The sequence below is a fragment of the Anomaloglossus baeobatrachus genome, chromosome 9 (genome assembly GCF_048569485.1).
Source record: "Anomaloglossus baeobatrachus isolate aAnoBae1 chromosome 9, aAnoBae1.hap1, whole genome shotgun sequence".
Classification (NCBI taxonomy): Eukaryota; Metazoa; Chordata; class Amphibia; order Anura; family Aromobatidae; genus Anomaloglossus; species Anomaloglossus baeobatrachus.
This window is the reverse complement of record NC_134361.1, coordinates 25,496,849-25,515,403: the sequence shown is the minus strand read 5'-3', so window position 1 is coordinate 25,515,403 and position 18,555 is coordinate 25,496,849. Positions and strand designations below refer to the sequence as shown.

Genomic DNA, 18,555 nt, shown 5'->3' with positions numbered 1-18,555 from the left:
CAGACAGGGAAAGAGACAGATAGACAGACAGGGAAAGAGACAGATAGACAGACAGGGAAAGAGACTGAGACAGATGGAGAAAGAGACAGTCAGAGACAGACAGGGAAAGAGACAGACAGACAAAAAGAGAGAGAGACAGAGAGATATATACAGAGGGGGAGACAGACAGAGAATGGGAGAGAAACAGAGAGACAGTTACTATCCCGGGCGTTAATACATTCTATTTATACATTCTATCCCGGGAATGTTAATACATTATAATTTGTTAACAACAGTTATTAACCCGGGGCGAAGCCAGGTAGTACAGCTAGTTGCATATATTCACATTCTCCTCTTTTATTGCTAAGCATCAAAGATTTGTTTGTCTTTACTTCCTTGGGCTTAGGCAGTAATAATACACAAAGCCAAACAACCACAACCATGCCACCTACTACGACAGAACGCCCATCAACAACAACCATGCCAAATAGTAGCACAGAAGGCCCATCAACTACAACCATGCCACCAACAACTACTACCATGCCACCAACTACCACAGAGCACACAAGAACTACAACCATGCCCCCTACTAGCATAGAGCACACAAGAACAACAACCATGCGACCTACCACCACAGAGCAACCAACAACTACAACAATGCCACCTACTACCACAGAGCAACCAACAACTACAACAACTACAACCATACCACCTACTACCACAGAACGCCCATCAACTTCAACCATTCCACCTACTACCACAGAGCAGCCAACAACTACAACCATGTCACCTACTACCACAGAAAACTCAACTACAAAATTGCCACCAACTACCACAGAACAACCAACAAGTACAACCATGCCACCTACTACCACAGAGCAACCAACAACTTCAACAATGCCACCTACTACCACACAGCAACCAACAACTACAACCATACCACCTACTACCACAGAACGCCCATCAACTACAACCATGCCACCTACCACAGAGCACCCAACAACTACAACCATATCACCTACCACCACAGAGCACCCAACAACTACAACCATGCCACCTACTACCACAGAGCATTCAACAACTACAACCATGTCACCTACCACCACAGAGCAACCAACAACTACAACAATGCCACCTACTACTACAGAGCAACAAACAACTACAACCATACCACCTACTACCACAGAACACGCATCAACTACAACCATGCAACCTACTACCACAGAGCAGCCAAAAACTACAACCATACCACCTACTACCACAGGACGCCCATCAACAACAACAACCATGCCACCTACTACCACAGAAAACCCAACTACAACAATGCCACCTACTACCACAGAACAACCAACAACTACTACCATGCCACCTACTACCACAGAGCACCCAACAACTACAACAATGCCATCTACTACCACAGAACAACCAACAACTACATCCATGCCACCTACTACCACAGAGCATTCAACAACTACAACCATGTCACCTACTACTACAGAGCAACAAACAACTACAACCATACCACCTACTACCACAGAACACGCATCAACTACAACCATGCTACCTACTACCACAGAGCAGCCAACAACTACAACCATACCACCTACTACCACAGGACGCCCATCAACAACAACAACCATGCCACCTACTACCACAGAAAACCCAACTACAACAATGCCACCTACTACCACAGAACAACCAACAACTACTACCATGCCACCTACTACCACAGAGCACCCAACAACTACAACAATGCCACCTATTACCACAGAACAACCAACTTCAACAATGCCACCTACTACCGCAGAAAACCCAACTACAACAATGCCACCTACTACCACAGAACAACCAACAACTACAACCATGCCACCTACTACCACAGAGCAACCAAAAACTACAACCATACCACCTACTACCACAGAAAGCCCATCAACTACAACCATGCCACCTACTACCACAGAGCACCAAACAACTACAACCTTGACACCTACTACCACAGAGCAACCAACAACGTCAACCATACCACCTACTACCACAGAGCAACCAACAACTATAACCATTCCACCTACCACCACAGAACGCCCAACAACTACAACCATGCCACCTACTACCACAGAGCAACCAACAACTACAACCATACCACCTACTACCACAGAACGTGCATCAACTACAACCATGCTACCTACTACCACAGAGCAGCCAACAACTACAACCATACCACCTACTACCACAGAACGCCCATCAACAACAACCATGCCACCTACTACCACAGAAAACCCAACTACAACAATGCCACCTACAACCACAGAAATCCCAACTACAACAATGCCACCTACAACCACAGAAAACCCAACTACAACATTGCCACCTACTACCACAGAACAGCAAACAACTACAACCATGCCACCTACTACCTCAGAGCAACTAACAACTACAAGTATGCCACCTACTACCACAGAACACCCATCAACTACAACTATGCCACCTACCACCACAGAACACGCATCAACTACAACCATGCTACCTACTACCACAGAGCAGCCAACAACTACAACCATACCACCTACTACCACAGGACGCCCATCAACAACAACAACCATGCCACCTACTACCACAGAAAACCCAACTACAACAATGCCACCTACTACCACAGAACAACCAACAACTACTACCATGCCACCTACTACCACAGAGCACCCAACAACTACAACAATGCCACCTATTACCACAGAACAACCAACTTCAACAATGCCACCTACTACCGCAGAAAACCCAACTACAACAATGCCACCTACTACCACAGAACAACCAACAACTACAACCATGCCACCTACTACCACAGAGCAACCAAAAACTACAACCATACCACCTACTACCACAGAAAGCCCATCAACTACAACCATGCCACCTACTACCACAGAGCACCAAACAACTACAACCTTGACACCTACTACCACAGAGCAACCAACAACTTCAACCATACCACCTACTACCACAGAGCAACCAACAACTACAACCATTCCACCTACCACCACAGAACGCCCAACAACTACAACCATGCCACCTACTACCACAGAGCAACCAACAACTACAACCATACCACCTACTACCACAGAACGTGCATCAACTACAACCATGCTACCTACTACCACAGAGCAGCCAACAACTACAACCATACCACCTACTACCACAGAACGCCCATCAACAACAACCATGCCACCTACTACCACAGAAAACCCAACTACAACAATGCCACCTACAACCACAGAAATCCCAACTACAACAATGCCACCTACAACCACAGAAAACCCAACTACAACATTGCCACCTACTACCACAGAACAGCAAACAACTACAACCATGCCACCTACTACCTCAGAGCAACTAACAACTACAAGTATGCCACCTACTACCACAGAACACCCATCAACTACAACTATGCCACCTACCACCACAGAACACCCAACAACTACAACCATGCCACCTACTACCACAGAGGAACCAACAACTACAACCATACCACCTACTACCACAGAACGCCCATCAACTACAACCATGCCACCTACTACCACAGAGCAGCCAACAACTACAACCATACCACCTACCACCACAGAACGCCCAACAACTACAACCATGCCACCTACTACCACAGAGCAACCAACAACTACAACCATACCACCTAGTACCACAGAACGTGCATCAACTACAACAATACCACCTACTACCACAGAACGCCCATCAACAACAACCATGCCACCTACTACCACAGAAAACCCAACTACAACATTGCCACCTACAACCACAGAAAACCCAACTACAACATTGCCACCTACTACCACAGAACAACCAACAACTACAACCATGTCACCTACTATCACAGAACGCCCAACAACTACAACCATGCCACCTACTACCACAGAGCTCCCAACAACTACAACCATGCCACCTACTACCACAGAGCAACCAACAACTACAACAATGCCACCTACTACCACAGAGCAACCAACAACTACAACCATACCACCTACTACCACAGAACACCCATCAACTACAACCATGGCACCTACTACAACAGAGCAGCCAACAACTACAACGATGCCACCTACTACCACAGAAAACCCAACTACAACCATACCACCTACTACCTTAGAACGCCCATCAACTACAACCATGCCACCTACTACCACAGAGGAACCAACAACTACAACCATACCACCTACTACCACAGAACGCCCATCAACTACAACCATGCCACCTACTACCACAGAGCAGCCAACAACTACAACCATACCACCTACCACCACAGAAAGCCCAACAACTACAACCATGCCACCTACTACCACAGAGCAACCAACAACTACAACCATACCACCTACTACCACAGAACGCCCATCAACTACAACCATGCCACCTACTACCACAGAGCAGCCAACAACTACAACCATACCACCTACCACCACAGAACGCCCAACAACTACAACCATGCTACCTACTACCACAGAGCAGCCAACAACTACAACAATACCACCTACTACCACAGAACGCCCATCAACAACAACCATGCCACCTACTACCACAGAAAACCCAACTACAACATTGCCACCTACAACCACAGAAAACCCAACTACAACATTGCCACCTACTACCACAGAACAACCAACAACTACAACCATGTCACCTACTATCACAGAACGCCCAACAACTACAACCATGCCACCTACTACCACAGAGCTCCCAACAACTACAACCATGCCACCTACTACCACAGAGCAACCAACAACTACAACAATGCCACCTACTACCACAGAGCAACCAACAACTACAACCATACAACCTACTACCACAGAACGCCCATCAACTACAACCATGCCACCTACTACCACAGAGCAACCAACAACTACTACCATGCCACCTACTACCACAGAGTACCCAACAACTACAACAATGCCACCTACTACCACAGAACAACCAACTTCAACAATGCCACCTACTACCACAGAAAACCCAACTACAACAATGCCACCTACTACCACAGAACAACCAACAACTACAACCATGCCACCTACTACCACAGAGCAACCAAAAACTACAACCATACCACCTACTACCACAGAAAGCCCATCAACTACAACCATGCCACCTACTACCACAGAACACCAAACAACTACAACCTTGCCACCTACTACCACAGAGCAACCAACAACTACAACCATACCACCTAGTACCACAGAACGTGCATCAACTACAACCATGCTACCTACTACAACAGAGCAGCCAACAACTACAACCATACCACCTACTACCGCAGAACGCCCATCAACAACAACCATGCCACCTACTACCACAGAAAACCCAACTACAACATTGCCACCTACAACCACAGAAAACCCAACTACAACATTGCCACCTACTACCACAGAACAACCAACAACTACAACCATGTCACCTACTACCACAGAACGCCCAACAACTACAACCATGCCACCTACTACCACGGAGCTCCCAACAACTACAACCATGCCACCTACTAGCACAGAGCAACCAACAACTACAACAATGCCACCTACTACCACAGAGCAACCAACAACTACAACCATACCACCTACTACCACAGAACACCCATCAACTACAACCATGGCACCTACTACCACAGAGCAGCCAACAACTACAACGATGCCACCTACTACCACAGAAAACCCAACTACAACCATACCACCTACTACCTTAGAACGCCCATCAACTACAACCATGCCACCTACTACCACAGAGCAACCAACAACTACTACCATGCCACCTACTACCACAGAGCACCCAACAACTACAACAATGCCACCTACTACCACAGAACAACCAACTTCAACAATGCCACCTACTACCACAGAAAACCCAACTACAACAATGCCACCTACTACCACAGAACAACCAACAACTACAACCATGCCACCTACTACCACAGAGCAACCAAAAACTAAAACCATACCACCTACTACCACAGAAAGCCCATCAACTACAACCATGCCACCTACTACCACAGAGCACCAAACAACTACAACCTTGCCACCTACTACCACAGAGCAACCAACAACTACAACCATACCACCTACTACCACAGAGCAACCAACAACTACAACCATACCACCTACTACCACAGAACGTGCATCAACTACAACCATGCTACCTACTACCACAGAGCAGCCAACAACTACAACCATACCACCTACTACCACAGAACACCCATTAACAACAACCATGCCACCTACTACCACAGAAAACCCAACTACAACAATGCCACCTACAACCACAGAAATCCCAACTACAACAATGCCACCTACAACCACAGAAAACCCAACTACAACATTGCCACCTACTACCACAGAACAGCCAACAACTACAACCATGCCACCTACTACCTCAGAGCAACTAACAACTACAAGTATGCCACCTACTACCACAGAACACCCATCAACTACAACTATGCCACCTACCACCACAGAACGCCCAACAACTACAACCATGCCACCTACTACCACAGAGGAACCAACAACTACAACCATACCACCTACTACCACAGAACGCCCATCAACTACAACCATGCCACCTACTACCACAGAGCAGCCAACAACTACAACCATACCACCTACCACCACAGAACGCCCAACAACTACAACCATGCCACCTACTACCACAGAGCAACCAACAACTACAACTATACCACCTAGTACCACAGAACGTGCATCAACTACAACCATGCTACCTACTACCACAGAGCAGCCAACAACTACAACCATACCACCTACTACCACAGAACGCCCATCAACAACAACCATGCCACCTACTACCACAGAAAACCCAACTACAATATTGCCACCTACAACCACAGAAAACCCAACTACAACATTGCCACCTACTACCACAGAACAACCAACAACTACAACCATGCCACCTACTACCACAGAGCTCCCAACAACTACAACCATGCCACCTACTACCACAGAGCAACCAACAACTACAACAATGCTACCTACTACCACAGAGCAACAAAGAACTACAACCATACCACCTACTACCACAGAACGCCCATCAACTACAACCATGCCACCTACTACCACAGAGCATTCAACAACTACAGCCATGCCACCTACTACCACAGAGCAACCAACAACTACAACCATACCACCTACTACCACAGAAAACCCAACTACAACCATACCACCTACTACCTTAGAACGCCCATCAACTACAACCATGCCACCTACTACCACAGAGCAACCAACAACTACAACCATGCCACCTACTACCACAGAGCAACTAACAAGTACGACCATACCACCTACTACCACAGATCGCCCATCAACTACAATCATGCCATCTACCACCACAGAGCAAACAACATCTACAACCATGCCACCTACTACCACAGAACGCCCAACAACTACAACCATGGCACCTACTACCACAGAGCAGCCAACAACTACAACCATGCCACCTACTACCACAGAAAACCGAACTACAACCATACCACCTACTACCTTAGAACGCCCATCAACTACAACCATGCCACCTACTACCACAGAGCAACCAACAACTACAACCATGCCACCTACTACCACAGAGCAACTAACAAGTACGACCATACCACCTACTACCACAGATCGCCCATCAACTACAATCATGCCATCTACCACCACAGAGCAAACAACATCTACAACCATGCCATCTACTACCACAGAACGCCCAACAACTACAACCATGCCACCTACTACCACAGAGCATTCAACAACTACAGCCATGCCACCTACCACCACAGAGCAACCAACAACTGCAACTATGCCACCCACTACCACAGAGCAACCAACAACTACAACCATACCACTTACTACCACAGAACACCCATCAACTACAACCATGCCACCTACTACCACAGAGCAGCCATCAACTACAACAATGCCACCTACTACCACAGAAAACCCGACTACAACTATATCACCTACTACCACAGAACGCCCATCAACTACAACCATGCCACCTACTACCACAGAGCAACCAACAACTACAACCATGCCACCTACTACCACAGAACGTCCAACAACTACAACCATTTCACCTACTACCACAGAGCACCCAACAACTACAACCATGCCACCTACTCCTACAGAGAAACCAACTACGACCTCCTCTCCGGAGACCACTAGTAAGTTTTCAGTTCTTTTTCCTGGCCTTTGGGGTGATCACGTTCTCACCACCGATCTCTTAGTGCTGAGATGCAGGAAACTGTCTTGTATGTCGAAATTCAATTCAGACACTACACAGCCATATTGGGAGGGCGCGAGGCAATGAGGTAAAAGTCACTAGAACTTTTGAAAAAATTGAACCATTTGTGTCAGTTAAAAGGGAAGGAATATACAGTGGAACCTTGGTTTACGAGTAACTTTGTGTGTGGGTAATTCGCTATAGGAGCAAAGCTTGGTGTAAATTTGTAACTCAGTTTACGAGCAATCTTTGCTGTTCGAGCAAATACTCACTGCACACACTTCCGGTTCCGTACTGTCACCGCGCTCTGACCCGCTCTTGCAGTCCGCACAAACACGCACAAACACCCACAAACATGCACAAACACATACATATTATGCTCACCTTACCTTCTGTTCTATCGCCGGCCTCCTGGTTTTTATAGTTTGCGGAACAGGATGTGTATCGGGTAACCATCGCGATGATGGAAGAACTTCCGCTGTCAGCCGCTTCTCAAAGGCAGCGCGCAGACCAATCAGAGGCAAGCGGCTCCTGCCTTCGACTTCAGCGCTTTGGCAGCGGAAACTCCGGCATCGGTCGCGATGGTTTCCCAATACACATCCTGTACCGGCGAACTACAAGAACCGGGAGGCCGGCGATGAAACGGAAGGTAAGGTGAGCACAATATGTGTATGTGTGTGTTTGTGTGTGTTTGTGCATGTGTGGAATTGCACAATAGGGGACCAGTATGGGACATTGAACAAGTTGTGGAACAAGTTGTGGAACAAATTCTCTGAGCTTGCATTATTTTCTATGGGAAATTTTGCTTTGCTAGACGAGTAACTTGGTTTACAAGCACACTCCCAGAACAGATTGTTCTCGTAAACCAAGATTCCACTGTAATAGGATTTTTGAGTTACACATACCGGTATATATTAAAATTATGTTTTAGCTTCCTACGGTTACAATAAATTTCCTGACTCCATGAAAACCTTTGTAAATGTATTAGTGTGCAGGAGATATGTAGCTCTGTATCAGAAAAAAATGAAACTTTAACCCCAATAGTCATATTAATACAGTATAGGAAGGTAGGGGTACTTTGCACGTTGCGACATCGCTACTGCAATATCATCAGGGTCAAATCAAAAGTGAAGCACATCTGGTGCCAGTAATGACGTCGCGACGTGTAAAGCCTAGATGCACCGATATACGATCGCAAAAGCGTCGAAAATCGGTGATCTGTGTAGCGTCGATCATTTCCATAATGTCGCACCAATAGGAGATACAATGTTGTTCCTCGTTCCTGCGGCTGCACACATCACTGTGTGTGAAGCCGCAGGAGCGAGTAACATCTCCTTACCTGCCTCCACCAGCTATGCGGAAGGAAGGAGGTGGGCGGGATGTTTACGTCCCGCTCATCTCCTCCCCTCCGCTTCTATTGGCCGCCTGCCATGTGACGTCGCTGTGATGCCGCACGACCCGCCCCCTTAGGAAGGAGGCGGGTCACCGGCCAGAGCGACGTCGCAGGGCAGGTAAGTGCGTGTGATGCTGCTGTAGCGATAATGTTCGCTACGGCAGCTATCACAAGATATCTCATGTGCGACGGGGGTGGGTACTATCGCGCTCGGCATCACTATCATCGGCTAGCGATGTTGCAGCGTGCAAAGTATCCCATAGAGTATTTCTAAGGTTCGGTGCTTCTAAGTGCGGGAGACTGACCACAAAGTAGAAAAATCCTCATTTTCATAAAATATAATAGCTCTAATTTTTTCCTCAGTTGTTACTATTGGGTGTTCGACAGTTTTGAAATTTAGGGACCTTAACATTTAAATTAAAAAAAAACAAAAGTAATAAAACGTTCTAAGTGAGACATAAATATGAGTCAAACATAACTGAGAAACAGTTTTGTTACTATTCCTGTAGATTAATTGCTTTGACTTTTTGTCTTCAGCTACGACGACATCCACAACCTCAGCTACAACTACTTCACCTATTACTACTGGTAAGTTTTACGTATTTTTGTCATTTAAAAAAAAAAAAAAGACTAAAGCAAAATGAGGTCCTGCGCAGGCGCACTATAATAGTTTGATCTGCCCTGCTCAGGGCAGATCAAAGTGCGCCTGCACTGGACCTGAATGCCGGCGAGTGTAGGTGACGTAGGATGCGTCATGCACCCCGGCTTCAGAAGAAGGAAGACAAAGATGGCCGAAAGAGGAGAATGCTGTATATAAGAGCCCAGTGGTGGTGGCCGGTGGTGGTTATAGTCACCAAATCTGGTGACAGGTTCCCTTTAACTTGGTTTTACAACTTTCCATTTTGCTGCAGCTCCTGATATATCAAAACTCTAAATTAAACAGCTTTCCTTCTTACTACTAGTGAGATTTTGACTATTTTGTCACTAGTAAGAAGAGGTGAACATAAATTAAAAAAAAAAATAAAAACCTAAATGAAATGTTCAGAGGGGAGAAACATTGTTTGTTGGTGCTATGGTTGTATGATTAACTTCACTTCTTACTATCAGTGAGTTTTTGGATGTTCTGACACTAAGAAAAAAAGAAGAAATAAAATTGAGGGGGAAAGGGGGGGGACACTATTTGTTTCTGGCATTTTTGATATTATTAACTTTGCTTTTTGCTACAGTTTTGACGACACCAACAACCTCAACCACAATCACTTCTGTTGTGACAACTGGTAAGTAGTGTTTTTGTTGATTTCTCAATTGTTACTATTGGGCGTTTGGTATTTTGGTCATTAATAGGGATGAGTGAACTGTAAAGTTTGAGCTTCGTGTCGAACACCGGGTGTCCGGGACTCGGATACAGATTTTCATCTGTGCATCCAATTCCTGTTTGGGTTTGTCAGCCAAATAAAGCTTGTTGAAAGGCTCCAGATCAGCCAATCAGCAAGCTTTTCTGTTGTGGGCACGTCCGGCCCCATCACCGCCATGTTAAGTATTGGCAAGGCTGAGAAAAAAAATCATAAAATAATAACCAGAGCAGGTAAAGCAGCAGCTACAGTCTGCAACCCCCAGTAGTCTGCTTTATTGTGGCTTGTTATAAAAAATAAGAGGGATCTTAAACCGTTTTTTTCAATTATTTAAATAAATAATAAAAACAAACTGCATGGGGGTCCCTCACATTTTTGATAACCAGCCAAGGTAAAGCTGACAGCTGCGAGGTGATATTATTAGGCTGGGATGGTCCATGGTTGTTGTCTCCTCCCAGACTAAAGCCTGCTTTACACCTTACAATTTCTCGTGCGATCGCATTTGCGATCGCACCCGCCTCCATCGTTTGTGCGGCACAGGCAATTTCTTGCCCGTGTCGCACAATGTTGTAACCCACCGTCACACGTACTCACCTTCCAAATGTCCTCACTGTGGGCGGCAAACATCCACTTCCTGAAGGGGGAGGGACGTTTGGCGTCACAGCGGCGTCACACAGCGGCCGGCCAATAGAAGTGGAGGGGCGGAGATGAGCGGGACGTAAACATTCCCCCCACCTCCTTCCTTCAGCATTGCCGGCGGGACGCAGGTAAGCTGTGTTCATCGTTTCCCGGGGTGTCACATGGAGCGATGTGTGCTGCCCCGGGTACGATGAACAACAGGATGTGCGATTTTTAGAAAATGAGCGATGTGTCAGCAATGAACAAGAAGGTGAGTATTTCTGCTCGTTCATAGCTGTCACACGCTACGATATCACTAACGATGCCGGATGTGCGTCACTTACGACGTGACCCCGCCTCCATCTCGTTAGATATATCGTAGCGTGTAAAGCCCGCTTAAGAATACTAACCTTCTTTGTCGCTCTATTGGGAGACCCAGACAATTGGGTGTATAGGCTATGCCTCCGGAGGCCGCACAAAGTATTACACTTAAAAGTGTTAAGCCCCTCCCCTTCTGCCTATACACCCCCCGTGCTCCCACGGGCTCCTCAGTTTTTTGCTTTGTGCGAAGGAGGTCAGTCTCCTCGTCCAAAAGGCCTCTGAATAGATCAAGGGCTCTCCGATTCATGGCGGTCTAAGTCAAAAAGACCACCGGAGGTGCCGCTACCAAAGCGGCTTCTTGATGGCTTTCGGTCTCCTCAATCCGCATCCTCGGTTGGTGGCAGGCTTTCCCGCCTTTGCGACTCCTGGCTGCCAAGGGTAAAAGACCGTTGGGCGAGAGACATTCTGTCTCAAGTTCGCCTCTCGTCCCCCGACTCGATTCTTCAGGTTATCCCCGCCTCCCGAGCGAGCCGAGGCTCTTCTGCAGGCGCTGGGCACCCTGAGGGCAGAAGGAGTGGTGGTCCCTGTTCCTCTTCAGCAACAGGGTCACGGGTTTTTCTCCAACCTGTTTGTGGTTACAAAGAAGGACGGGTCTTTCCGTCCTGTCCTGGACCCGTAACTGCTCAACAAACACGTATAGACCAGACGGTTCCGGATGGAAACCCTCCGCTCCGTCATCGACTCAATGTCCCCAGAAGATTTCCTTGCATCGATCGATATCAAAGATGCTTTTCTCCACGTACCGGTGGCTCCAGAGCACCAACGCTTCCTGCGCTTCACCATAGGAGACGAACACCTGCAGTTCGTGGCACTGCAGTTCGGCCTGGCTACAGCCCCATGGGTTTTCACCAAGGTCAGGGCTACAGTAGTTGCAGTCCTCCACTCTCAGGGTCACTCGGTGATCCCTTACTTGGACGATCTGCTGATCAAGGCACCCTCTCAAGAGGCATGCCAACACAGCCCCGACGCTTCTCTGGGGGCTCTCCAGAGTTTCGGGTGGATCATCAATTTTCCAAAGTCAAATCTGACACCAGCCCAATCGCTGACATATCTTGGCATGGAGTTTCATACCCTATCGGCGATAGTGAAGCTTCCGCTGATCAACAAGCGTTCACTACAGAAAGGGGTGCAATCTCTCCTTCAAGGTCAAGCACACCCCTTGAAGGGCCTCATGCACTTCCTGGGGAAGATGGTGGCAGCAATGGAGGCAGTTCCTTTCGCGCAGTTTCACCTGCGTCCTCTTCATTGGGACATCCTACGCAAATAGGACAGGAAACTGACGTCCCTCGACAGGAACGTCTCCCTCTCTCAGGCAACCAAAGCTTCCCTTAGGGGGTGGCTTTCTTCCCACTTCATTATCGCATGGGAAATCCTTCCTACCCCCATCCTGGGAGGTGGTCACGACGGACGCGAGTCTGTCAGGGTGGGGAGCAGTCTTTCTCCACCACAGGGCTCAGGGTACGTGGACTCAGCAAGAGTCCTCGCTTCAGATCAATGTTCTGAAGATCAGGGCAGTGTATCTTGCCCTAAAAAGTGTTCCAGCAGTGGCTGGAAGGCAAGCAGATCCGAATTCAGTCGGACAACTCCACAGTGGTGGCTTACATCAACCACCAAGGCGGAACACGCAGTCGGCAAGCCTTCCAGGAAGTCCGGCGGATTTTGATGTGGGTGGAAGCCACGGCCTCCACCATCTCCGCAGTTCACATCCCGGGCGTCGAAAACTGGGAAGCAGACTTTCTCAGTCGCCAGGGCATGGATGCAGGGGAATGGTCTCTTCACCCGGGCGTGTTTCAGGAGATCTGTTGCCGCTGAGGGAGGCCGGACGTCGACCTAATGGCGTCCCGGCACAACAACAAGGTCATGGCATTCATGGCACGCTCTCACGATCACAGAGCTATGGCGGCAGACGCCTTAGTTCGGAATTGGTCGCAGTTTCAACTCCCTTATGTGTTTCCTCCGCTGGCACTGTTGCCCAGAGTGTTACGCACGATCAGGGCCGACTGCCGCCGCGCCATCCTCGTCACTCCAGACTGGCCGAGGAGGTCGTGGTACCCGGATCTGTGGCATCTCACGGTAGGCCAAACGTGGGCACTACCAGTCCGACCAGACTTGCTGTCTCAAGGGCCGTTTTTCCATTTGAATTCTGCTGCCCTCAACCTGACACTGTGGCCATTGAGTCCTAGATCTAGCGTCTTCAGGATTATCTCAAGAGGTCATTGCCACTATGAGACAGGTTAGGAAACCAACGTCCGCCAAGATCTACCACAGGACGTGGAAAAATTTCCTGTCGTGGTGCTCTGCTCGGGGTTTTTCTCCCTGGCCTTTTGCCTTGCCCATTTTTCTGTCCTTCCTTCAATCTGGACTGGAAAAGGGTTTGTCGCTCGGCTCCCTTAAGGGACAAGTCTCAGCGCTCTCTGTGTTTTTTCCAGTAGCGCCTAGCCAGACTTCCACAGGTATGCACGTTCCTGCAGGGGGTTGTCACATCGTTCATCCTTAGAAGCGGCCGTTAGAACCCTGGGATCTGAACGGGGTGCTGATGGTTCTTCAGAAACCACCATTCGATCCAATAAGGGATATTTCTTTCTCACGCCTTTCGCAGAAAGTGATTTTCCTAGTAGCAGTCACTTCACTTCGGAGAGTGTCTGAGCTAGCAATGTTGTCGTGCAAAGCCCCTTTCCTGGTGTTCACCAGGACAAGGTGGTTCTGCGTCCGGTTCTGGAATTTCTCCCAAGGGTGGTACCCCCCTTTCATCTCAATCAGGATATCTCCTTACCCTCTTTTTGTCATCATCCAGTTCACCAATGTGAAAAGGATTTGCACTGGTTAGATCTGGTGAGAGCACTCAGGCTCTACATTTCTCGTACGGCGCCCCTGCGCCGCTCGGATGCACTCTTTGTCCTTGTCGCTGGCCAGCGTAAAGGGTCACAGGCTTCCAAATCAACCCTGGCCCGGTGGATCAAGGAACCAATTCTCGAAGCTTACCGGGCTGCCGGTTCCCTCAGGGCTCTAGGCCCATTCTACCAGAGCCGGGGGCGCGTCCTGGGCTTTGAGGCACCAGGCTACGGGTCAGCAGGTGTGTCAGGCGGCTACCTGGTCGAGCCTGCACACTTTCACGAAACACTATCAGGTGCATACCTATGCTTCGGCGGATGCCAGCCTAGGTAGACGAGTCCTTCAGGCGGCGGTTGCCCACCTGTAGGAAGAGGCCGTTTTACGGCTCTATTACGAGGTATTATTTTACCCACCCAGGGATTGCTTTTGGACATCCCAATTGTCTGGGTCTCCCAATAGAGCGACAAAGAAGAAGGGAATTTTGTTTACTTACCGTAAATTCCTTTTCTTCTAGCTCTAATTGGGAGACCCAGCACCCGCCCCTGTTTTTTTGTGTACACATGTTGTTCATGTTGTTTGGTTTCAGTTCTCTGATATTCCTTCGGATTGAATCTACTTTACACCAGTTTATAATCTTTTCCTCCTTCTTGCTTTTGCACCAAAACTGAGGAGCCCGTGGGAGCACGGGGGGTGTATAGGCAGAAGGGGAGGGGCTTAACACTTTTAAGTGTAATACTTTGTGCGGCCTCCGGAGGCATAGCCTATACACCCAATTGTCTGGGTCTCCCAATTAGAGCTAGAAGAAAAGGAATTTACGGTAAGTAAACAAAATTCCCTTCTTCTCGATGCATAGAACTGATGGATCACATTGGATGCGCCAATTCTGGTGCTTTGGCTGGCTCATTCCGATTGCCCTTGGGAGGATGACAGCTGCGATTGTTGATGGCCGCATGATCAAAAACTCTCATCATAAGTCAGCCATGCCTGACCGCTGAAGCTGCGATAAGCTTCCAGTATTCTATCAAGGTGCTGAAATAACCCCGAACAGACATAAGTGTTCCTTTCCTCTAATATAGAGGAAGAAATACAAAACGCCCGCAGCCTTTCTCTTATCATCTAAATCCGTCTTCTCATCTTTTTTTAACATTTTCTCTATTAGACCGAAGCAGTGAAAATAAATCAATAAATTTACCTTTATAAATCTTTTCTTTAACTGGCTGCGGCAAATGAAACCCCAGGGGAGACAAGTCACATGTCAATGCCTCTTTAAATAAATATCCAGGCACTGACATGGACTCCTGACTACCAATAGGGGCTACACTACCCCCCTTGGCGTCCCTCCCCCTGCTAACAACTCTCCTAGCAGCTTCCTAACTAGAGACTCCATGTTAATAGACAGTGGGCCGGCACACGAGACAGACAAGGGGACATTGAAGATCTCACCCCTCCTTCGGCTCTGCAATCCACGACCCTCTTCTGGAACTCCAGCTTCTTCAGCTGAGCAATGCTGCAGATCCTCTTCTCTGGCTCCAGCTGGCAGATCCTCTTCTTCAGACGGGGAGTCAGACCAGGGGGCCCCCGCCGCTATTTCAGCCTCCGGCATGCTCACACTTTCCGGCGCGGCCCTGCTCCTGCCAGGATTTTCAAATCCCTGGGTCAGCGCCGCGCTTTTACGGCAGCGCCAACTAGATGTTCCACGCTTCCTCTTCCTGGACACATGACCGGGTGCAGGAAGATGACGTTCTGAAGTCACAGCAGTCAGGATGGGCGAGGATAACTCAGCACCGGCATTCACTGTTTTTTCTTTGGACGATGACACCGGAGGAAGGAAGCTGCTGCATCTCTGGAACCTCCTCCTTGCAGGGATTTCTTCAGTCAGCACGGCCATCTCCTCCGGAGCGATGAGTTGAATCATCGCAGCGTCGTAGTCCATTGCTTCCTCTTCTTCTGCTGGCCGCCTAGGCACCGCCAGGCACTATTTATGCCAGGCTTCTCCGCCATCTTCATAAACTCTTGTAGCAGGCTCTCCGTCAGCTGTTGTTCTTGCTCTTGAAATATTCTGACAGCCAGCTGATGGAAAGCTGCTACTTTTATACTTAAATTTCCCGTATTTAGTACCAGCTGAACCAATCAGCTGGCAGAAAAACGGGCTCGCAAAAACCGCGGAATAAACCAGTCAGGACCAGAACACCACAGAGCCACTGACTAGAATTTTGATAACCCTTTCCATGCACGAATAAAATGACTAAATTCCCAACCACATAGTGAGGCCTGTGTTATCATGCGGTCGCTACGGTATACAAGATACCGTTCTCTGTACAAAGACCCCATAACATTTGATGCTGCCACAGTGCATTTCCTCACATACAACTCTCCATACACAGCATGAGGCTGCACAGTTCCCCACCCCACATAAATTATGATGTTCTCACGGAAAAATGCCGCACAACCCACAACACAGTATGATGCTCCAACTACCCACACAGCACACACACACACACACACACAAACACAACTCTGCTACATCAGCACACATTGTTAAATTAAAACACACACACACCTTTCATGTACATCACCCTCCTCATCTCTTCTGCCTTTTCACACGATCTGAGAATGTCAAGTGACTAAAAGATGGTGACAGGGCCTTCAGTTTCTGCGTATGCCAAACAATGAAAAAGGGATCTAATGGTTCTCTGATCCAACATATATGCAATTTTAACTGTAATCTAAGGAGGCAAAACAGCTAAAATTCAGGCACCTGTAGTTGGAAATGGGTTAGGTGAGTAATAGAAGTAGCATCAAATGAAAGTGACACAAAATTATATTTCTTGATCTATATTCATACATTAAGTATGCTATATGTCCATTGCATATATTCTCATTCTCCTATATTATTGGTAAGCATAAAAGATTTGTTTGTCTTTATTTCCTTGGGCTCAGGCAATAATAATACACAAATCCAAACAACCACAACCATGCCACCTACTTCCACAGAACTCCCAACAGCTACAACTATGCCACCTACTACCACAGAGCACCCAACAACTACAACCATGCCACATACCAACACAGAGCAACCAACAACTACAACCATTCCACCTACTACCACAGAACGCCCAGCTACTACAACCATGCCACCTACTACCACAGAGCAACCATCAACTACAACCATGCCACCTACCACTACAAAGCAACCAACAACTACAACCATGCCACCTACTACCACAGAGCACCCAACAACTACAACCATGCCACCTACCACCACAGAGCAAGCAACAACTACAATCATGCCACCTATTACCACAAAACGCCCAACAACTACAACCATGCCACCTACTACCACAGAGCAACCAACAACTACAACCATACCACTTTTTACCACAGAACGCTCATCAACTACAACCATGCCACCTACTACCACAGAGCACCCAACAACTACAACCATGGCACCTACTACCACAGAGCAACCAACAACTACAACCATACCACCTACTACCACAGAGCACCCAACAACTACAATCCTGCCACCTACTACCACAGAGCATTCAACAACTACAACCATGCTACCTGCCACCACAGAGCAACCAACAACTACAACCATACCACCTACTACCACAGAACGCCCATCAACAGCAACCATGCCACCTACTACCACAGAGCAACCAACAACTACAAACATACCACCTACTACCACAGAGCACCCAACAACTACAATCCTGCCACCTACTACCACAGAGCATTCAACAACTA

The 18,555-nt window shown here is 47.8% G+C and overlaps 1 protein-coding gene across 43 annotated transcripts in view; it reads left to right on the top strand.

Moving 5' to 3' along the window:
- Positions 1-18,555, top strand: part of LOC142250958 (uncharacterized) — a 345,599-nt gene that overhangs the window by 46,131 nt on the left and 280,913 nt on the right. For 41 of the 43 annotated variants that reach the window (XM_075323314.1, XM_075323336.1, XM_075323323.1 and 38 more), the window contains 2 exons: positions 10,160-10,210; positions 10,849-10,899. In XM_075323314.1, coding sequence (XP_075179429.1) covers positions 10,160-10,210; positions 10,849-10,899 — 102 coding nt within the window. Of the gene's footprint in view, positions 1-8,113; positions 8,171-10,159; positions 10,211-10,848; positions 10,900-18,555 lie in introns of those variants that run through there. The other 2 variants (XM_075323351.1, XM_075323312.1) reach the window with 2 other exon arrangements.